The following is a 25,024-nucleotide window of genomic DNA, read 5'->3' as shown; positions in this document are numbered from 1 at the left end:
ACTAGATCTTTTTCACCAATTTTCCCAATTAAAAATTCAAATAAATATTTTTATTGGAAAAAGGTACTTTCTCCAAACCACAATATAAGGTGTTTTTTTAGAAGCCCTACTTGATTCAAAATGTAACGCATTGGGTGGGTACACACACACACACACACACACATACGTATTTGTTTTTTTTTTAATGATACCCTTACTTTATTATATTTTTAGTTAAGTAATTAATGAGAATGTTTTGAAAAAGCCAAGTGTTATATTTATTCCACTCAATGGTACAATTGGAAAGATATAAAAAATTTTAGAAAATCAAGATTTTAACCAATTTTTTTAAGAAACATAATTTAGTTAATAATGACTTATATTGTGATCCAAAGGGAGTAACTGAATATGACACTCTCAATCCAGTGACTGCATTGCTTTGTCTTTGATTCTTGGTTCCAAAGTCCCATGATGGGGTGGGAGGCTGATTAAGCGGCCCAAATCTAATTGGAAAATGATAATAAAGAACCCTATATGACCATTAATAACAATTACATATTCTAAGTTACTGAAATTTCAATAATAGATATGGTCCTTACTTGTAATTAAAAAAATGAATAGTCAATTGAGAAATCTACTAAATGCACTTGGGATTATTTGTAACATTAGTTGGAAATTTACAATAGTTATTTGTGAATCTTGATCTTTTGCTATCAATATATTGATAAACCACATAGTAAATCAAGTAAATACACTAGAGACTATTTGTAACTTTAGTTGAGAATTTATGAGAGTCAATTCTGAATCACAAGCCAATCATTTGTGATTTTTTGCTATTAATATATAGATAAATTATTTGAAAAATCTACTAAATACACTTGAGATTATTTGTAACATTAATTAGAAATTTATGAAAGTCATTTGTGAATCATAAGCTAATCACTTGTGATGGTTTGCTATCACTTGGGAAATCAACAAAAGATTGTTGGGAATATTTGTAGTGTTAGTTGAAAATTATTAAAGTTAGTTATGAATTTCAAGCCAATCAATGAAAGATAATTTATCGCAAATAAGGACTATGGTATATTATTAGGATTTCAATAATTCAAGGTCTGTAATTGTCATTAATGTTCTTATGAGATTTCTAACTGTCATTCTCCTATTCTAATCATTCTTTAAACAAGACGGGAGAACCAATAAAATTGTTGATAGAAAAATTTGCATTTCCGTACGTTAACATTCAAAACACAGTTTTTATGAAGGATTGATGAGGATCAGAGGAGAATCTAGGGACTGGAGTGACATCATGAGATCTAGTTTTGTTTGTATGGAAAATTAATTAAAATCATTTTATTTTATTTCCAAAATTAAAATTTATAAAAATTATGAAAAAATTAATATCAAATATGAACTGTCTAAAACAGATATGGATAGTCAGTTTATAAAAATTATAAAATTATAAATATTAAATTAGATCATCTGGATTAAATTTGAACCATCCAAGTTGATGATGAATAGATTTATAAAAAAAATTTATAAATCTTTATTTTAATAAATAGACAATAGAAATTAAAATTCAAAGCTTTAATGTGCACCTTTACAAATTAAAAAAAAAAAAAACCATTGCATGCTTCCAAATTAAGGGCTTGTTTCTTAGATTAAAAAAAAGTATGTGATTTTAGATAGTTTAGGGATTTTATATTAAGCTATTTATTTTATGGAGATTTTGAAAAAAATCAAAAAATGTTTATGTTTGGTTACAATAAAAGAATCTTTTTTTTTACAAAAAAAAAATGAAAAATTGAACATACAGTAGGTTAACAAATATACAAAATATTCCAAATCAAAGTCACATATCTACAGTCATTCTCTGGTTAACCACTTCATAACGCTATCTCATTTCTCATTCCGTCATATGCTTAGACTAAATCTCAACCTCGCACGCAATGTTCCTTTGTTCTTTTACCTTTTTTGTTTTCATCCATTCGTTCATCTACTTGCTATACTTGCTTTATATATATATATATATATATCTTTACTAATGTCTCTATCACCTTATGACATTCCTACCTCCACAATCCATATTGACCATTGCTCTTCACCTTCCTTGAACTAAATTCTCCTCCGCATTTTTCTTTCTTCTTTTGTTGCATATTTTGGTTCTTCCCTGCAGAATCTGCATGCCTCAAACATGAACGGGAGGAAACCGATGTGAGATGACTCATTGTCTTCCGCTCTCCTTGACGCTATTTACAATTCAACCAACTAAACAAAATCACATCTTAATGAAGATTCCAAACTAGATCTCTGAAACAAAGTTCTCTGCTTAAAACATAGCAATCTCAGCCACAAAAATGGAGTTTCTCTAGAGAAAGAATATGGCAGAATCAGGAATATGAATCATCTTAGTTGAGCAGTTATGGTTGAAGATTGGATGCTCCTTAGATTGCAACTCAGAGGGATTCTTCTAATTTGTGATGATGAGAGGGAACGCATCAGTAAGTGAAAAGGTAAGGGATGTGCGTAAGAGCAATCTTGGAGAGTCGGCAAGATGGGGCAAATAGACGTAGACTGGAGGAGATGAAGAAGAAGACCACTGACGTTGAGAGGAAGAGAAGACAGAAGATGATGTAGAAGAAAAGAAAAAAGTGGTAGAATGTTGAAACATATTATGTTTTGTTCTTAAAAAATATTTCTTGAAAATAGCTCTGTTTTTTTTTCCTCTCTCATCTAAGGCATGACTTATTTTAAGGAGCTACTCAATTAGTTTCTATAAATAATTAGACATATGATCTTTTTAGATTCTGATCATTTTTAAAATCTTAAACAAGCCATATTAAAATATGACATAAGGTGATTATTTTTATAAAAAACTAAGCAAATGGGCTCTAAATTATATAATATCAATTTTCCATTTATCTTACAAATGACAATTTCTCATATTTCTCGGGCAAAATATTGGGGATTATAGCTCATATTTCTCATTCAATATGTAGCTCATATTTTAAGTTACTAAATCTTTTGCACATTCCATATTGGCATCACATTCCTGCAAGCTAGTGTGTAAAAATACTTAAAATTAGGATTATAAATTGTCAAACCAACATTGTATTGACATTTTGGTTCAATGGCGACTAGTAAATTTCATTTCATAACAAAAAGTATTATCCTCTCCAAATCAGTCCCTAACTATTGGTAGGTAATTCATGGACTAATTAATCCACGGATCAAAATTAAAATGACAAACAAAGATTAAAAATATAGTACTAAAATTTTTTACTTTTCTTACCAATTTCTGCCCCCCTGTCTACCCATTCTAGCAACCTTGGCAAGCAAAGTTATCAAAATCATCAAAATGCATGATATTTTGTTGAACACTTGCTATTACAACATTGCGTTTCTTAAATAAAAAATTTAACAAATGTACACACTCCTTCATTGCTCACAAAAGCTCATCAACCATGTCAAATAACAATTATTACAAATATGCATTCATCATACAAGTAATGTGCCAAGCATGTTTCTGAAGGAAAATATACAACATAAATTGAAAACAGAGTAATACTTATTTAACAATGTCAACAATTTTGCCTTTGCATAATCAAGTTTTTGATCTTGTTTAATGATACTACAACATTTGTCATATTGCTTCGCATTTCAGGAAAATCAATGCAACAATTTAATGCCAATTCCAAAATGCAGAATGTAGAAGTCAATATATCACCAATATAGTGTTCATCTTCCTGCAATAAATTGGAATCTATGACATTAATTATTTCAGGCAGTATTAAATCACTCACCCAACTCTTCAAGTTCAATCTTGAGGCAAACATGTCTTCTGTTGGTTTTTTTCTTGTGAACACTTCTATTAATATAATTCCATAGCTATATACATCTACTTTTGTTGAAACAACTCCAGTAGCTCCATGTTCTACATAGATTGGATTCAAGCACATAATAAATCAATTCTCTCTCAATCAAAATTTACAAACTAATAAATTAAAATAAACATTTTAATTTTTCAATTAAGATAAATGGTTCAAAAACTAATAATTTATATGTGGTGATCATTACACTATTATCTTTTATACATCATTACAATAGGCAATTCTTTTTGCTTTTAAATCCAGCAAAAAAATAAATAAATAACTTCCGCAAATGCAATTGGATTTTTCTATGAATTAATGTGTTATGGTAGAGTAAAAAACAAGCCATAGTACATGATTTGCATCCCCCCCCTCTCACATATCATATACATACACATAAAAATAATTAAAAATTATCTTTGGTTGATTATTTTATACAAGAACCTTCCTCAAATAAAAATTAGAATATATATATATATATATATTTGAGAATACTTTTCTCCATAGAAGAATTTGGGAGTAATGGTTTCAAGTATTTATTTGATAGATGACTTTAATGCCATGTGAATCATCAATCAAACTTCTTATCTATAGAGACTAAATCAGGAAGATCTAATGCTTTGTTGACACAATTGTAGTATTGCTCATAGAAAGCAATGAATATTTTATATATTAATTTTCTATGATATTAAATAATAAGTGATAGAGTATGAAAGATTTCATGTGTATCATTTATTGAGGTGATTCCAATGTAATCTAAAAAGAAATTAAGAACAGAAAGCAATTTCAAAATAAAAATGCAAAAAGAACAAGATGAAGTTGGGTTTAGAATAATTACTAGGTGCAATATATCCAATTGTAGGTATCGTTTCTATATGTGTTTTAGATTGCCCTTCATCTAAAAGTTTGGAAATCCCAAAGTCACTCACATGAGCAACCATATCACCATCTAACAAAATGTTACTTGGCTTCAAATCACAATGAACTATTGGTGTTAACAAGCCATGATGGAAATATTCCAAAACAGATGCTACATTTATCATTACATTCAGTCTTTGTAGGAAATCCAAACAATAATCATGAGAATATAACCATTTTTCAAGGCTTCCTTTGGGCATAAACTCCATTATCAAACATTTAAATCAACATTGGAACAACTACTTATGATCTTCACCAAATTATAATGACACACATTACGCATTGTGTTGCATTTCACTTCAAAGCTCCTTGACATTTTTTCAGAATCAAAATTAAATACTTTAATGGCAACCATCATCCCATTCAAAAGCTTTCCTTTGAACACATCACCATGACTCCCCTTTCCAAGAAAGTTACTCTCATCAAATCCATTAGTTGCCTCTAGAATTTCAAAATATGAAATCCTCCTTGGCACTCCTAAAATTGATGAATCCCTTTCTAAATGATACCTTGAATTTGGCTGTCTTTGCCTTAAAAGGAGAATGCCAAAAATAATCAAAATTATTGACACAAATATGGGTAATGTGCACTTGAATAAAAGTGATTTTTCTAGTGACCTTTTTCCTTTTCTACAAGGGGGTACTTTTAGTTCTTGTTTACCACAAAGAGCTTCATTCATCAAGAAAGATTTAGTAGTCAAATTTTTTAAAAACACCTCCACTTGGAATCTCTCCTTGTAGTTTGTTAAATGAGAGATTGATATATTTTAGATCAACAAGTGACTCCAAAGATATAGGAATCTCACCAGATTGTGGGAAAGGTCCAAATTCATTAAACTTTTAATATTTCCAAAGGATTTAGGAATATTTCCTTGCAAATTGTTATGTGCTAAGGAGAGAATTTGCAATGTTTGCAAACCACCCATGGTTGAAGGAATGATGCCTGAAATATAATTTCTTGACAAGTCCAATGACATAAGAGCTTTTAAGGTTCCAATATTGAATGAAAGATTTCCAACTAAACTGTTGGAAGACAAGTTCACGATCAATATGTCCTTCAAATTCCAAAAAGAAAAGGGTATCTCTGAAGTTAACTTATTAGTGTCCATGTGAAGTTCTCGTAAGGAGGTAACATTTCCTAAGCAATGTGGTATTGGTCCAGAAATTTATTCCCACTTAGATATAAATAGGCAAGTCTTGGGATTCCACAAAGCTCTTCAATGATTGCACCATGTAGCTTATTGCCTTCAAGACTTAAATATTGAAGATCTTGTAAGCTACTAATTGTTGTTGGAATTGTTCCAGTCAAACTGTTTTCTTCTAAAGATAGTTCATACAAATTAGTGAGATTCCCATAATTTGATGGAAGACTACCTGATAACAAATCGTTAATGAGATCATAACATAAATTTTCAAACTTGATATGTCAAAAATATTTTGCAAGTGTAGATCTCTACTAGATTTGTCTAGTGACAAGCATAACATGTCAAGCTTGCAAAGATTTCTTATTTCTACATGTGTACTAAATCTAGAAGCAAATAGCAGCTGAAGTTTTAGTGAAGTTAACAACAAAAATAATGACAAAGTTTGTGTAAATGACTTCATATACCAATGATGTTTGCTTTAATGTTGGGTGTTCCCAAATGTTATCACCCTAGATTTTACCTTTCGGTTCATATATATGTGTGAAGCATAGTGAAGTTTCTATTTCCTCCTAATTTATAGGTAGAAAGCTCATTAAAATTTAAATATGGCAACGAGGGAAACCAAATCTAAGACGACTATGATTGCTTATGCGTAGAATTTCTTATTAACAAAAACATGATCAGCACTTACAATTTAACGTACCTTTTAAGTTATTGTAACGAAGATTTAACACTTGAAGCATAGTTAAGCTTCCAATGCCTCCTGGTAGATCTCCTACAACAATAGAAAATCATAATGCTATGAGGGTTAAAAAATTAAATGTTATATTGAATGAAAAATGAACAGTACGTTTTGAATACTTTTTATGTTATTCGAAAGTTATTTTGTAAATTTAAAATTTAATAAGGAATAATAAAAGTGAAGGTACATAACACTGCAAGGTGATGGCTTTTATGGTCCTGGAATTTCATGATATAGCTAGATAAAACTGATGGCATGCGGAACTTTGTGGAGATGATTGACTATATATATATATATATATATCTGAAAATTGTTAATCAAAATATAACCAATTAATGGGTTTATCCAAAAAATGTATACCAATGGCTACTGTAGGGTATCCTCTAAGAGGAGCAATCACCTGCAATAATATGATAGATATTGTCCAAAAATTCAGCAGTTTAAATTAGAATCATATACTCCCACTAGACTACAATATAAGTCATTGGTTAACTAATTTACATTTTTCAAAAAAAGGTTAAAATATTGATTGTAAAAAAAAATTCACATTTTTACAATTACTAATTTGTGCTTGAGTGGAATAAATATAACATTTGACTTATTCAAAACATCCTGATTAATTACTTAGGTGGAATGTAATGAAGTAAGTGTGTAATTGAATATATATATATATATATTATAGAATGCCCTAAATTTAGATCAAGCAAGGTTTCTAGAAAATGCCATATATTATAGTCTAGCGGGAGTATTCTATAGAAGAGAAATGGGTGACCCGTGCTCATGGTTCAGGAATCTAGCTCGAGCAAGGCTTCTCCTGTGCAAGTAGTTGACACTACTCGGTAATGTGGAGAAAATAAAGAAAATAATATGTATCAAAGAGTTTGATTTTCCATTAGACTATAAAGTAAAATGAAAATAAAAAAATTAGAACTAAAAATTAAATATATTGAAAATAATTTTTTCCGGGTATATTACTGAGGTTCATTTACGACGCTACAATCTACAATCAGAAAGTTTTTTTTCCTTTTTTTTTTTTATCACAGGTGTTTTATTTAGTATATCATTGTCATACATTATAGTGGAAGATGGAATTGGGGCGGATTGGCTGCAATAATTTTTAGACAATTGAGATTTAAAAATTATACAAATTAATTTTATACTCCCTAAAATGAAATATCAAATTTTTTATTTTATTTTATATATTTTTGTCCTACCAGATATTTGAACTTATGCTCAAGTGGTTCACGGTCAAGCAATGAACCAAAAAGATAAAAGTAAGCTGGTTACTTTATATATATTTTCCAAAACAGGTCTAATATATTCTCCTGAGATTTTTTTATTTTTTAAAGATATTTTATTTTGTCATGGAGGATTTTCATTTTGATAAAAATAAGAGATATGGAATTCCAATGCGTTCTATGGTCTGCATTGATATTATTGCACAAAAGTGCAATCAAATATATATGCTTTGATTAAATTTAGAGATTTGATGTATTGGATGGTACACACCTGTGAACGCGTTTTCTTCTAATTGTAACTCCTTGAGCTGCTTGCATTGTATCCAACTAGATGGTATAGCTCCAAATAATTTGTTGTTTCCAAGAAACAAAATTTGTAATTTTGAAAGACCATCACATATATTAGAAGGAATGCCTCCCCACAAATTATTCCAACTTAGATCAATATTTTGTAACTCAGATATATTGAAGATAGTTAACGGTATTTGGCCAAAAAACTGATTGACATCTAAATATAGAATTCTTAGGCTTTTAAGATTACCAATCTCATTAGGAATGTCTCCTGCAATGTGATATCAAAAAGACTCCCATCAAATTTATTGTGAACAGTGAAAAACTTCTTATTCCTCCACAATTTACAATTTTGAAGTCAATTTACAGCTGCAATGAACTAGTGGAGCTAATTGCAGTAAAGTGACAGATAGCTTTGAATCAAATAAAAACAGTAAACCTATAAGTGAAGTTATTGTACAATGAGCATGATAACCATTAAAAAAACCGAAATTTATTGTGATGAATCAAAGCATAGCTTTTAAGGATGCAAAAAAAGAGAGAAAAATTATAACGCGCTTGGACTCTAATGAAGTTGCAAAAATTTATTTTCTTTGGTATTTACCTCCATTTCAAATAAAATTATATCTTAACAATTTCTGGTGTGCAGAGTTGGCAATTAGAGACTATTAGAAACTTTATTAGCACAAGAAATTATATAATAAAATATGTCACTTGTATTTTTAAATTTGGGTTACTGGCTTTTGGAATGTAAATAAACCCTACATTGTCAGCCAAAATACGCATTGAAAATTCACATAGTTAATTAAGATAAAAATAATTTTTCAAAATCATACATATTTAATGGAACAACTGAAGTGATAACTAGTAAACTTCAACTTGTTTTTATGTGCGGCCAAAAATACTTTCTTAATCTCAATTAATTAACAATTATGGTAATAATTAGTCACACATTTGTTTAACAATTATTTTTCTTATATTTCCCTCAAAATTTGACTTTATTCCAAATAAGCAATGGAAAAAAGAGAAGTCTGGCGGTATTACAAAAGTGATGATGTGGAAGAAAAGAAGTCAACAAAAGAAGATAACGAAAATGTTAAGTTGAGATAGAGCTACAAAGACACAGACAATCCATAATATGTTAGTTCAACATCTCTCATCTCTTTATGTTGATAATTAAAAGGAAAATCTTCATGAAATTGAGACCGAAATAAAAAGAAGAAAAAAATATTGAGATATTCAAAAGAAAAGAGTGTGAAGTTGGAGAGGTAAATCTTCATGAAATCAATAGAACAATATTAATTATATGCCTACACTTGTTTTTTAGCCAAGAAGATTGATGTTATTACATAGAGTAATACTTCTATTTGATGCACACTAAAGTCTTGCAAATTTCACAACACAATTCTTGTGCATGTGGGCCACAAATTTGAATGTGTAGTTGAGGGCTATAGAGCACAACAATTGAAGATGGTGAAGATATAAATGTAAATAAGGGCTTTCACGTTGCTATCAAGAGCAAGACAAAGAAAATGATGGGGTTGTGATGTGAATGTCTTCATATTTTTAAATTTACAAGATCACCCATTTTCTTAGGATTACTACTTGTGATATGATTAAAACACCCAAATGAAAAGGACAAAAAAGAAAAAAAGACAAATGTTTCTAATGATGCTGATAAATTCATTTAAAAAGTAAAAAAATATTGATATTATGTTTTGATGAAGGTACCTTGTAAATTATTCACAGTGAGGTCTAGCTCTTGGAACTCCAAACTCCCAATTTCTCTTGGTATGTGGCCGGACAAATTATTAGTACTCAAGATCTGTATTTTCAGACTTGTTATCTAATAGGGTGTTTCATTACTTTAAAGTAAATATAAAGTGATTTATTTATTTTGGACATTTTGAAAAGTATATATATTACACCTTGAAATATTAGAAATGCCTTGCATGTTTTAATGGAGGGGGTATATGCTTATCTCTATTTTTCAGCCCAAAATATTGAGGTTAAATGAGTAATACTTGTACTATGATGAGCAAAGTCTTGCAAATTCCAAACACAATTTTTGGTTATCTGATCCACAATTGTCTCTCATAATTATTATATTCTTTCACATCACCCTTAATCCCTCATAGTTAGATTCTTATATAATCTATAAACTATACTAACAATACTCCAATATAATGTAAATGATTAAAATGATTGGTATTTTAGGAAAACTAGCATATATGTTTTACAAATAATTAACTTACCTAATTTTCTTAATTGGCATGCATTAGTCAACTACCTTTTACATTTAAAATAAAAAATAAAAATATATATTTGGAAATAAAAAATAAAATTTTTATATTTTTTATGATCCTGAAAAATCTCAAAATTTATTATATAAGCTTTCATAGTCATAATAAAAATATATACTCATATATAAAGTCATGTGAAAAGGAAAAAAATGTGGTAGTAACACTTTTCACTTGTGCTGAACCTCTTCAATAAATATCATAACAAAATTACTTTTTTTCCTTAGATTATTACTTGCAGAACAAAAGCAAAGCCAATCGTAAAGTGTCCTATATTAAATGAAATGAATTAAAAATTGGCTTTCCAAACAAGCAACAACGGAAAGAGAATCCTGACAGTATTTAAAAAAAAAATGATGATCTGCAAAATGAAAATGGGGTTGCACGACAAGGACAAAGGAATGTAAGATGGAGAGATTGAGAATATAAAAATATAAAAATATAATTTAATTTAAATGAAAATATAAAATATAATTTAATTTATTTTTCTATTTTTCTTCTACAGCGTTGACCAATCCCAAATCATTAATGTGCAATTAAAATGTATTTGCAAAGAAAATAAAGCTGCAGATTTAAAATAGTGGGGCAGCACAAACCTGTGAAAGAGTTCTGTTCTAATCGTAAGTCTTTGAGCTCTTTGCATTGTATCCAATTAGATGGCAGGGCTCCTGATAATTCATTGTCTTGAAGATTTAGCATTTGTAAATTTGGAAGTCCATGACATATATTAGAGGGAATTCCTAACAAATTATTCCAGCTTAAATCAATTTCTTGCAACTCTGATATATTAAAATATTTGATGGTATGTGGCCAGATAGCATATTAGTATCCAAATATAGAATTTTTAGCTTTTGAAGATGGCCAATCTCTATTGGAATGTCTCCTGCAATTTGATAAAGAAAAAGGAAATAAAAATAAATAAGAAATAGAATAAAAGAAGGAGATGTGATTTATAATAATACTTAGGTGTGTTTGGATTAGAAATTGTAAAATTAAAGTTAGAATAAATTGAGGTTTGCAAACAGAACTTCGGATAAAAATCAGCCACATCAACTAATTTATGTTTGGATATTTTGTTCTCTAAAAGTCAATCTGACAAACATAAACTTGTTTGAATGATAAAATTTCAAAGCAAGTTTAGGTGTATAATGACCAAAAACGATATTAAGTTTATGATAAATATTTTATATTTTGATTTGATATTTTCAAGAAAAAATGTTAAACTTTAAATTATAATTTAACAAAAAGAGCCTATGTACAACTAACTATTATTTATAAATTATAAAAATATAAACTTAATTAATAAATTACTAAATATTAAATTATAAAAGCTAAAATAAGTTGATAAAATATAAAATATTAAATTATAAAAAAGTCCACATATATTGATTTAATCAGAAAGAAACCCCTTAAATATATAAAGTTAAATATATATTTTTTCCATATAACACATATATTTGCGTGCATATAATTAATTGTTTTCAAGTATTATAATATTATCCCTTTTTAAATATTAAAATAAAAGGTATCAAAATAATTATCTTAATATGTCTTAAATAAAATGCATGGAAATATGATAAAAGAGGCAGAACAGAAAATAATTATTTTAATATCTTCCCATGGTTTGATTCATCCCTCATGGCGAAGCAGAGAGGTCAATAGTGAGGAGAAAGAAATAGACAAAAGGATAAAGAGGGAAGAGTTAACGCAATTTACTGCAAAATTTTAAAAGTTACTTGAATTAACTTTATGGAAAACTTAATTATCATATATATTAAATATATCCTGAATTATTCGTACTGTAATAATTAAGTAGTAGAGTTAGCAGAATTACATGTGATTATGTATAATAAAAATGTGACAGTAACACTTCCAGTTGTGCTGAAGCTCCTCAATAAATTTGATATATTAAAGATCATCAGACAATTATTTTTTATTATATTATTTACTTGCAGAACTAATAATAAGCTAATCATATCAAGTTCCATGTTAAACGAACATAAACTAAAGAGTTAATCCCAAACAAAAAGATTATAGAGAAATAAAGTCTAATTTTACCAAAAAAAAAAGATTACCTTTACACACAACACTAATATATAATGATAGCATTTAATCGTATTAAAATTAAATTTGGTATTACTATAGAATTTTATTTTTTAACCTTCATAAAATTATAAGACTTGAAGTTTTATATTTTCCATTTCAGATTCTCATTTATAACTCTAAATGAACAATTGAAATGAACACTTTAAATTTTAGTATTGATACAGATATTTGATAAGTGGGTATTTACGTAGATTTATATATGATTTTTGCTCTTATTTTGACTGATTAATGTGTTCCAGGAAAAAAGAAACAAAATGGCATGAAAAAGGGCTTAAAATACGAAGCCTGGAGACAAAGACCAAGAAATCTGGCCAAAAAGACACCTCTGGTCGCGGACAAGCCAACTAACGTTGTCTTCGGTCGCTGACATAACTCACTATGGTGATTAATTTCTTGAACGCATCCGATTGCAGACAAATGCTGTAAAAGTTGCTCGACTACACGCATGTACATAGAAGTAGAAATTAAATATTTTAATATATTTTAAATAGGATATCAGCAAATCAGATATGATAAGATGTGATCTGGATGGATTCTAAGTCTAAGGAGGACAATTTATTATAAATAAACTTCTCAAAAGCCTCTCAAAGTCATCCAATCTCATATCTGAAAGCTAGGAGGCATATCACAGAGTCCAAATGAGTTCTTTTGAGTTGGGAGCTTTCTATCTTTTCATCCTCTTTAGATTCTTTTCATATCTTTTATCTCAATGATTAGAAGGCGAAAGACTTACAAAAACGTAGAGAGACAGACATCAATAATTAAATTAGAATAAAAAATTAGGAGTTGGTGGTGACTTAGATCATTCTTTATGGTTTAGTTAGAGAGTAGAGTTTAATGGGAGCAAAATCTAACTCTAATTAAATGTATCCTAATAAACTGGAAAGTAATTAGAATACCTTAGAAATTGTTGTGGCTATAAAAGAAAGGAAATAAATAACCAGATTAGAGTAGAGTAATTCATCCTGGTAGTGAATCCTAATCACTGACACTTTTTAATGGGTTTAGTTTATCGCTTTTATCATTTCCTTATTCATTTGTGTTATTTAATCAGTTATTAAAATCTTTTCAAAACTCTTATTTATTTTTATAAATAAAAAATATCACTATCTTTCTCTGGGTTTGACCCAAAATACTCCAAATTTATTACTATTGTGGGAGTGATAAGTATTAATATTTTATCAAAATGGATATGTTCCAACTTTAATATTACAAATAATTAACTGTATTTTGACCAAATAGCTATTAGCATTTATTCATAATTATCAAAGTTTCAAAAGACAAAAAAAAAAAAGAGGGATGGCACCAAAATATAATCTGTTAACAGTATAGCTTGTAAGTTATTGTGACCAAGATCGAATTGTTTATAGTTAAGCAAAATAAAGTTTCCAATGCATGTAGATATTTAATAAAAAATTAATTTATGCCCAAGTATATGAGATGATTTTATAAGGAGAGATAGATTTTGTAATTTTAAAGTTTCATGTAATGTGTTAAAATGATACAATATAACTTTATGAGATGATTGAGGCCAATGCACGCGCAAGGCATCATCTTTCAAGTTTATAATGTTTTTATTTAATTTAAAAAATCCTCCATTTCTTATAAAATATTTCATGGAATGTGCTTACGAAAATATGATGTTTGCAATTGTTATTCACAAAAAATGTGACAAGGAAAAAAAAAATAGTCATATACTTGTAATTTGTTGGTTACTGTCTAAATGTTCAAAATAAAAATATAACCCATGACACGTGGAAGTTGATCCCCTCCTACAGTGCCAATTGCACACAATTTTTTTATTTGTCCCCCTTTTTTGGTTCCATGTGCATTCAATGTTACACATTCTTAATATAATATCATAAGCTACATGTAGCCAAAAAAAAAAAAACTAAATGGATAATCAAAAAATACTTATTTTTCCTATATGACATACAAGTTGAATACTAATTTTTGTAATAGTATCCTTATTTTTTTTTCAACACGTAATTATCTAACAAAAAGAAAAGAACGGTCTTTTGGTATATATATAGTCTTTAATGTTTCAATATATATTTTATTGACCTTCACATAGATTCAAAAATATTTAAGATGAACGATGATGGTCCACACAGGTTCCTCACAATTATTTATTATACTTTATATGATGTATATCATGTCGGAAAGATATGTTGTTATATTGACAATACATAAAAAAATTAAAACAATGAAAAATGTCTGTTGGAGAAAGGAAATAGATATAATTATTTATCCAAAAAATGAAAACATAACTAAAAGATACAAGAAAATATTGAAGGACTAAAAAAATGTCTAGGAAGCTCAATAAAATATATAAAGAAATATGAAAGAGTAAAAAAGTGTATAAGGGCTTGGGTAGCAATATTTTCAGATTATATAAAATTGAACTAAAACATATAAAATTTTAAATATATATATATATATATATATCAGACAAAACTTTACCAACACATCCCCATCCCTATCCCCATGCGATTCATTAAAACAAAAATTCCAATCCTGATGATTTGAATTGCACCTTTCTTTATAGAGTTAAAAATTTTCAGATTTAAATTCTAAAATTATAGAGACCATTCTAAATTACTCTTATAAAATTTATATAAAGCTCCACAATTCATAAAATTTTTAAAGCATATTACCCTATGCTTAATTAAACTATTTGTATTTAATTTTGAAATTAATTTTAAATAAAAATTCTAATTTATAAAGATTTTAAAATTAATTTAAGCACTGTTAAAAAATAATATCATGTCCTAATTGAAAATCATGTATACTTAACTATTTAAATATGTATTGGCGCAAAACAACTATTTAAATATGCATTATTTTTAAACTATTTTCCAAAATATTCCATATAAATTCACATGCACTTTAAAATATTAATTTTTGGATTAATGTGGAGATCCATAAAGGCAAATCCATTTTTCGTCACTCTAAATGGAGCTTCATCTGTTCCCAAACAAGCAAAATGCTCCACAAGACATCCTAACCAGCATTTCTAAAATTATTGGAAAAGAAAATTTTTTTTGGCCAAGAACTAAATACTTGTTTTTATTTTTAAAGAATTGTTAGAAAAGAAAACTTCACTAATACACTTTATAAACAAAAAGAAAAATAGGAAAAGAAAATGCATTCTTGTTCATGGTAGTGTTGAGAAAACAACTAAAAAGAGAGAAAAGCTAAAGTAGCCAGAATATCATAATTTGACGACAAAAATTACCTTGTAAATTATTATGATCAAGACATAGCCCTTGAAGCATATCCAATTTTCCAATATCTTCTGGTATATCACCTACAAACAAAAAATAACGCTTAAAGATATAGAATTCAAATTGGTCACATTTATCTATTGAAATATTTCCCACTTATGTGATAAAGACACAAGAAAGATGGCTTATTAGGGATATTTCTTGCAATTTCGATGCAGATAAAACAAACATAACAATGCTATGATTTGTTGGATATACCATACCTTTCAAGTTATTGTCACTAAGATATAACAATTGAAGCTCGGTCAAGTTTCCGATGTCTTTTGGTATATGGCCTGAAAGAAGATGGACATTTATAGTCATAGGGGACACATGCATGAGTTAAAGCACAAATTGTCTAATTCTATTGAAAAATCAACACATTTCCATACAAATATGGATGAATAATAAAATGCAATTATAGAAAGTAATTGAAAATTTTCACTTGCCCTAAACTTGTACTCATAACGCATTCCATCATCATCATCATATAAATGACCTTTCTTAGATTATCTCTCGTAAGGCTGGCTATCTGGAGTGAAAAGATACTTGTAACATGTATGTTTTAACTACCACTAGTTAAAATAACTTGAAAAAATTTCACTCAAACCACTAAATTTATAGTGATAGCCTTTAATGTAATAATATAAAACATACTCCCACCTATTCTTAAAGATATTTCCTACATCTTCATATATTTTGAGAAAATACTATTACATTGTTACTTTGTTAAAAACAAAATGATCCCAATATTATCCTTTTTAATTAAAGGAATGAATCTAGAACCAAAAATGTAATTTTTGGGAATAATCGTCCTTGGGCTTATGGGTCAGTCCCAGTCCAATAACTAAATATTGTACAATTACCTAACATATGGTTTCCCACGTTTGTGATAAAGACACAAGAAAGATGCTTATTAGGGATATTTCTTGTAATTTAGATGCAGATAAAACAAACATATATAACAATGCTATGATTTGTTGGATATACCATACCTTCCAAGTTATTGTAATTAAGATACAACAATTGAAGCTTGGTCAAGTTTCCGATGTGTTTTTGGTATATGGCCTGAAAGAAGATGGACATTTATATCATAGGGGATACATGCATGAGTTAAAGCACAAAGTGTCTAATTCTATTGAAAAATCACACATTGCTATACAAATGTGGATGTATAATAAAATGACATTACAGAAGTAATTGAAAATTTTCACTTTCCCTAAATTTGTACTCAGAATAAATTCCACATCATCATTATATAATGACCTTTCTTAGATTTTCTCCCGTAAGGCTGGCTACCTAGAGTGAAAAGATACTTGTAACGTGTGTGTTTTAACCACCACTAGTAAAAATAATTTGACAAAAATTTCACTCAAACTCTAAATTTATAGTGATAGACTTTAATGTAATAATATAAAACATACTCCCACCTATTCTTAAAGATATTTCCAACATCTTCATATATTTTAAGAAAATACTATTACTTTGTTGCTTTTTAAAAAATAAAAAGATCCCAACATTATCCTTTTCAATTAAAGGAATGATTCTAGAACAAAAAAAAGTAGTTTTTTGGGAAATAATCCTCCTTGGGTTTATGGGTCAGTCCCAGTCCAATAGCTAAATATTCGACAATGACCTAACATATGGTATCAAAAGTAAGTTGCTCAGTAGTTTATTTTATAAGTGAGTGTGTACTGTGTGACTATAAGACCTGGTAGTTTGCTAAACTAAAAAATTGATTTTGAAGTGCGAATTTTTAGAGAGAGAGAGATAACTAGGTGTTTAACAAAAAGGTGGGAGTGGGAGAGATCATAACATGAAGCTCATTCCAAGACAAAACTCATATGACATCATCAATTTTTAGTATATAAGATCATAATTTCAAAATTTCCATGATCTAATTTTTTTTATTGGGAAAATTAGTTATTTGGTCCTTCAACTTTTACCTTGGTTATGACCCAATCCCTTAAGTTTAACTTGTCATGACTCAATTTCTCAAGTTTGCAATCAAAATAGTATTTGATAAGATTGACTTTAGGTTGTGTTTGGATTAGAAATTGCAAAATTGAAGTTAGAATAAATTGAGTAACAGAAGTTAGGATAAAAATTAATGATGTTAACTAATTTGCATGCATAGAATTAATTATTTTCATCAATTAAAATATTTTCCTTTTATAAATATTAAAATAAATGTCAAAATAATTATTTTAATATATTTTGAACAAAAGGCACCAAAAAAAATAAAAAGCAGTATAATCAAAAATAATTATTTTAAAATCTTCCCATGATATTGACTCCTTCCAGTCATAGCAAAAGAAGACGAAGCAGAGAGATTAAAACTGAGAAGAGGGGAATAGACAAAGGGATAAAGAGAGAAGAGTAAATTGCAACTCCCTACAAAAACTACTTAATTCAAGTATTCCTTCTATCCCAATTTATAAGACATTTTTTTGAAAAGATTCAGTGTTCCAAAATATAATATACTTTGACCAAAAAAAAAAGGTTCCATTACTGGTCCTTTTTCAATATTTCGTTCCTATATATTCTCTTTCGCTAATATTCTTTAACAAATAGAGTATTAAATAATGATATTTTTAAAAGTTTATATTTTTGTCCTAAAAGATTAAGGTTGTAAAATATATTTAATGAACTTGTTTGATAGGTAAGATCTTGTATAAAAATGTCTCATAAATTGGGACAGAGGTAGTACTTTTTTTGTCTCGTAAAATAAAATTCAAGGAATATTCCTTCAGAACTCAGGGCTTCTAAGCGATGTTATCAAATGTAATTCCATATATACATTCATCACACATAAGCATACATTAATACACATGTGGGGAACTTTTGTTGGGTTTTTAATCATTTTGGAAATCCCATAAAAACAACTGTGGGTAAAAAGGATTGTAGAGATATCTCACGCATTTGGGTGTATCACGGTCCTGTAGCTACTAATAAAATGTCACAACAATAAACTAATCCGCCAAGTTTTGTAAGGGAACATCTCTTTAACACCTACTATATATATATATAATGAAAGTGAACTAACTAATTAATCTCATACAAAATGATTTTATAGAAACAAAATTTTATGCACAATGACAATATAAAATGACAGCAGTTAATGTCGTATTAAATTCAAATTGGTAAAACTATTAGAACTGCAGTTCTGTATTTCCAATTTTTTTTATTTCTAGTTTACAATTTAAAGGGAACAAGTGAGATGGAGACGTCATATTTGAATATTGATGTTTATATTAATATTATCACTCAATAAATGTACATAAACTCTAATATATTAATGAACTGTATTTTGACCAGAAATGCATTTTTTTAATTAGATTAGAGGACAAATTTTTATTGCAAATCCTTTTTCCTCGCTCCAAGTGGAGCTTCGTCTCTTCAAAACAAACAAAATGCTCCACCAGATATCCTAACCAGCATTTCTAAATTTATTGGAAAAGAAATTTTTTTCACCGACCGAAACTAATAAAGACTTATTTTCATGTTTAAAGAATTGTTAGGAAAGAAAATTTCACCCATACACAAATTTATTTTAAAAAAGGAAAAGTAGGAAAAGAAGATGCATGGTTGTTCATTGTAATACTGAGAAACAACTAAAGAAAGAAAGAAAACTACAGTAGCCATAATATTATAAGTTGATGAAAAAATTACCTTGTAAATTATTATGATTAAGATATAGCTCTTGAAGCATATCCAGTTCTCCAATACCTTCTGGTATATCACCTACAAAAAAAAAACAAGAAGAAGTTAATGCTTAAAGATATAGAATTTGAATTGGTCACAGGTATATCTATTGAGAATATTTTCCACGCATGTATAAACAAACCAGAAAGATGGTGAATCATTTTTACCAAATCTAACAACACGCAAATTATAAGAAACATATTGTGCAATAATTTTTTGAACAATTTTACATGGTTTTAATGTAACTACAAAAGAAATTCTATAAATTCTCTAAAGTAAGAAATTGTCTAGCTAGCTAAAAGAGGATTACAAAGAACATTGCATTATTTTGTCTTAACCAAATTAAAAAATTTTATTATGATCAATATGCCATTGAAAAATAACAGTTACAGAATTACCAAAAATTAATTTTCTCAGGGGAAATTCATTTGAACAAGGAAGCAAACCTTTGCAAAGCTGTTTTCATCAATGCACAAAAAGAGCTAACTTTTAATAATTTGAATGCCCGTGGAGGAGGGCACGAAGTTGGAAAGACAAATCTTCAAAAAAAAAAAAAATCATTAACACAAAAAAAAAGTGTTTTTGGGTATATGCAACTGACTTACCCATAAAAAATTACTTTTTCTTTTACTTTTTAAATAGCTAAATAGATTTCATTACCACCAAAATTTATATCATATGGAGTTATTAAATTTTTCATAGCTAAACAGAAGTTGTGATTAAAAAGATAGAGCCAAATCTGTTATTTTTATTTTAAACAAGTGGCAAATTATTCATTTAACTTTCAATCATTAGTGTCAGAAAGGTACCCAGAGACTTTAGAAGAATTATAACATTTTGAGGATTTGATTGTCATTTATTATTTTAGCGGGATTTTATTGTCATTTTCCCAAGTTAATATGTTGTTAATGTTTTATTTTTATATATTTGTATGTATAAGTTTTATATTTGCCTTCAGAAAGTTTATGTGAGTTATTGGTTTGGGGGACTCACTAGGGCCAGGACAAGCCTCCAAGCTCAAAAATCACTTATAGATCATTTACAAATCGCCCACCAATAAGGTATTTATAAGCTTTACATTATTATATACCATCAATTATCTAATAACATTTCTCTCAATTTTGATTATCAATTTTTCTTTTGTGCATCATCGCTGAAATGATTAACATTTTATTTTCAAGGAATCATCCTTCAAAACTTATGGCTTCTAAGAGTAGTTATCAAATGTAATTCCTTATACACATCCATCACACACAAGCACATCTGGGGAACTTCAGTTGGGTTTTAAATTATTTTGGATATCCCATGAAAAACAATTGAGGAAAAAAAGGATTGTTGAGATATCTCAAGCATTCACGGGTATTAAACTAATATAATGCTCCAAGTTTTTGTATGGGAACATTGTTTTAAGTCCTACTATTTATATAATGAACGTGAACTAAATAATCAATCTCACAAAAAAATGATTTTATAGAAAAAAAATTTATGCACAATGGCAATATATAATGATAGCTTTTAATGTCATATTAAAATTAAATTTTGGTAAAACTATGAGAACTGCAGTTTTGTAATTTCCATTTTTTATTTCTAGTTTACAATTTAAAGGGAAAAGGTGAGATAGGGACGTCATATTTTTAAACTGATGTCTATATTAATACTATCACTCAGTAAATGTAAATCCACTTTAATATATTAATTAACTATATTTTGACCGGAAATGCATTGCTTTTTTTATTAGATTAGATAACAAGACGTCCTAATATGTATCAATAAAATTAAAAATAACTAAAGACTTCTTTTGGCCAACCTATATTAAAGACTTATCTTTATGCATAAAGAAATGTTGGAAAAGAAAAATTTATGCAAACAAAAATTAATAAGCAAAAGGAATAATAGGAAGAGAAAATGCATTATAGTTCATAGTAATATGAGAGAAATAACTAGGGAGAAAAATTGTAGTACCAATATATGATAAAGATACAAGAAAAATGGCTTAATGATGCGAGTGTCCATATATGATAAATCACTTTTATTATTTTTAACTCTGTTATGTAGTATTAAAATTGTATTTTTTTTTTAACTTTTGACACACATGACAATGCTCTACATTTTTCTAGTTGAGAGACATTATTCTTATTGTTCACGATGAACACAATTTAAGAGAAAAGTTATAATTTAATTATTCTTCATCAATTTAAACAAACAGCCTTTTATATTAAACTATAATTTAGATATTCTTTGTCAATCAATAATAGCTTTTATATATTTTTTATTTTAGATATTCACCTGTGTTAAAAGTAAAACTTATAGTTTTGGCCCTCCTTAAATTTTCTTAAAAATAATAAAAAAATTTTTTTTTTTGCATGTTTTGTGTATTGCATTAATCTGACATGACAAATTCCATTAATAACATAATATAGTTAATAAATGGTAAGGGTTTTGAAAAGCAAGATTAAAAGTTGGGGGATTAGCTTTAAAAGTTTAAAGGTGAGAAGGATCATCTACAATTTTGTCAAAGTTTATGGATTTTTTTGTGTTTTGTCCTAATAATATATCATAAGTTTTACCAAATCGAATCAATAAAATATATTTTTATTTAAATTTTAAAATAAATTTAAATAAAAATCCAAATTTATAAATGTTTTAAATTTTAAAATTAATTTTGAAAACTTATAAAAATAGTTTCAATCCTGAATGAAAACCATCTACACTTAACTATTTAAATATATATTATTTTTAAACTATTATTCAAAAATATTATATTTGAAATTTAAAGTATTAAATTTTTTGAATTACAATGGAGTAATAAATCTAAATCGAAAATAAGAGAAAAATAAAAGCTGAAAAGATAAACGAGTTTTGGATTAAGTGAAAAACAATACCTGAATTCACTTAGATTTTAAATTAGAAAATTTTCATTTAAATCCCAAGAAATTTTTATAAATTTAAAATAAAACAAAAATTACTAAATTACTCGCCTTTTTTAATAAAATACCTTCCTTTATTGAATTGTAGTTTAGTAAATAAAATTGATTTTTGATGTAACTAAAGTCCTTTGCAATTAAATGAAAATGTCCGTATAAGAGACCTAATTGGAATTCTGCCTTCTATACTTAAAAGCTTTGTAATATTAATCATTCATTAATAATTTTAACCTCAAGGATTAACATGCCTAATTGATCAAACAATGATGGCTTGATTAAAAAAAATAAAATATAGGCACTAGAGAATTAAATTTTCCTAAATTAAAATGAAAATAAAGTTTTTCTATTTTTTATTGTCTTACCAATCAAAAAATCATTAAAATACAATTAAAATATATTAGCAAAGAAATTAAAGTTGAAGATTTGAGATAGTGGGATAGCACATACCTATCAAAGAGTTGTATTCTAATTGTAAGTCTTTGAGCTCTTTGCATTGTATCCAATTAGATGGCAGGGCTCCTGATAATTCATTGTCCTGAAGATGTAGCATTTGTAAATTTGGAAGTCCATGACACATATTAGAGTGAATACTTCCTGACAAATTATTCCAGCTTAAATCAATTTCTTGCAACTCTGATATATTGAAGATATTTGATGGTATGTGGCCAGAAAGCTTATTAGCACCCAAATATAGAAATTTTAGATTTTGAAGAAGGCCAATCTCTATTGGAATGTCTCCTGCAAATTGATAAAGGAAAAGGAAAATAAATAAGATATAAGATATAGAATTAAACAAGGAGATGTGATATATAATAATAATTAGGGTGTGTTTGGATTAGAAATTGTAAAATTAAAATTAGAAACTTAGAATATATTGAGGTTTGCAAATAGCTAAACTTAGGGTAAAAATGAGCGACATTAACTAATTTATGTTAGGATACATTTTTCTTAAAAGTCAATTTAACAAACAAAAACTTGTTTGAATGATAAAATTCCAAAGCAAGTTTAGATGTATAATGACTGAAAAAGACAAGAATTTTTTTTTAAGAAAAAATATTAATCTTTAAATTACAATTTTACAAAAGGAGTCTATATACACTCAACTATTATTTATAAATTATAAAAAATAAAGTAAATTAATAAATTACTAAACTTAAATTCTAAAAATTAAAATAAGTTGATAAATTATAAAATATTAAATTATAAAGAGGTCCACATGTATCGATTTAATTAGGGATAAGGCCTTTAAATATATATAAATATATAAAAGTTTTTTTTTCATATAACACAATTATTTTTGTGCTTATAATTAATTAATATCATGTATTATAATATTCTCCGTTTTTTAAATATTAAAATAAAATGCATCAAAATAATTATTTTAATGTGTATTTAATAAAATGCACGCAAAAATGATAAAAGTGGGAGAATAGAAAATAATTATTTTAATATCTCCCCATGATTTTGATTCCTTTCCATCACAAAAGAAGACGAAGCATAGAGGCGAAAAGTAAGGAGAGAGAAATGGACAAAAGGCAAAGAGGGAAGAGTAAAACTCACTGCAAAAGTTAAAAAAGCTACTTCAAATAGCTTTTTGAAAAACTTAAAAATATCGTTAATTCATAGTGTAATAATTAATTAGTAGAGTTATCATAACTGTGTGTGATTATGTATAGTACAAACAATGTGGTAGTAACACTTCCCACTTGTGCTGACACTCGTCCATAAATTTGATATTTTTAACATCATCAACCAATTATTTTTATTATATTATTTACTTGCAGAACTAATAACAAGCTAATCACATCAGTCCCATGTTAAATGAACAAGCTGAAGAGTTAATCCCAAACAAAAAGGTATATAGAAATAAAGCTCAATTTACCAAAAAAAAGTTTAATTTTACACATAGCACTAATATATTTTTTAACCTTCATAAAATTATAAGACTTGAAGCTTTATATTTTCCATTTGAGATTCTGGATAATAATCCTAAGTGGAACAATTGAAATGAAAACACTTTATATTTTAACATTGATATAGATATTAGCATTGTCACTCGAGTGAATATGTTCCAAATTTAATATTACAAATAATTAATTGTTTTTTGACCGGAAAGCTGTTAGCATAAGTTCATAATTATCAAAGTTGCAAAAGACAAAGGAAAAGATGATGGATGGTACCAAAATATTAATCTAGATTATATCTAAATCAAAATATACCTTGTAAATTAATGTGACCAAGATCTAATTGTTTTTAATTAAGAAAAATCAAGTTTCCACTGCATCTGGTTAGGTAAAAAAAAATTAAATCCAATTATATGAGATGATTTTGTAATTTTAAAGTTTCAGACAATATATTAAAATGATACAATATAACTTTATGAGATTATTGAGGAATACATGAAATCAAAAACGGAACCTTTGGCTTTAATTTTAGACATATGCCTAATCAAATTTACAATAACTATACACAAATCCATCCCATAACTTCCACTGGAAAGAAATAAATAAATATCAGACATCAAAACAACGAAACCACACTGTTC

The 25,024-nt window shown here is 27.6% G+C and overlaps 1 protein-coding gene across 1 annotated transcript; it reads right to left on the bottom strand.

Annotated features, from left to right (window-relative positions):
• Nucleotides 1-2,052: 2,052 nt before the first annotated feature.
• On the bottom strand, nucleotides 2,053-23,217 carry LOC129300683 (leucine-rich repeat receptor-like serine/threonine-protein kinase SKM1; the record flags this gene model as incomplete). The annotated part of the gene is made up of 9 exons (XM_054939258.1): nucleotides 2,053-2,155; nucleotides 3,780-3,910; nucleotides 6,611-6,682; nucleotides 8,159-8,449; nucleotides 11,075-11,218; nucleotides 15,823-15,894; nucleotides 16,075-16,146; nucleotides 19,523-19,594; nucleotides 22,927-23,217. Coding segments are annotated over 9 exons (1,223 nt in total), but the record flags the coding sequence as incomplete, so codon positions are not given.
• Nucleotides 23,218-25,024: the final 1,807 nt, after the last annotated feature.

Source organism: Prosopis cineraria, unplaced genomic scaffold, assembly GCF_029017545.1.
Source record: "Prosopis cineraria cultivar Desert tree isolate PC_DT_omini unplaced genomic scaffold, ASM2901754v1 PC1703, whole genome shotgun sequence".
Taxonomy (NCBI): domain Eukaryota; kingdom Viridiplantae; phylum Streptophyta; class Magnoliopsida; order Fabales; family Fabaceae; genus Prosopis; species Prosopis cineraria.
This window is presented reverse-complemented; position numbering and strand designations above follow the sequence as displayed.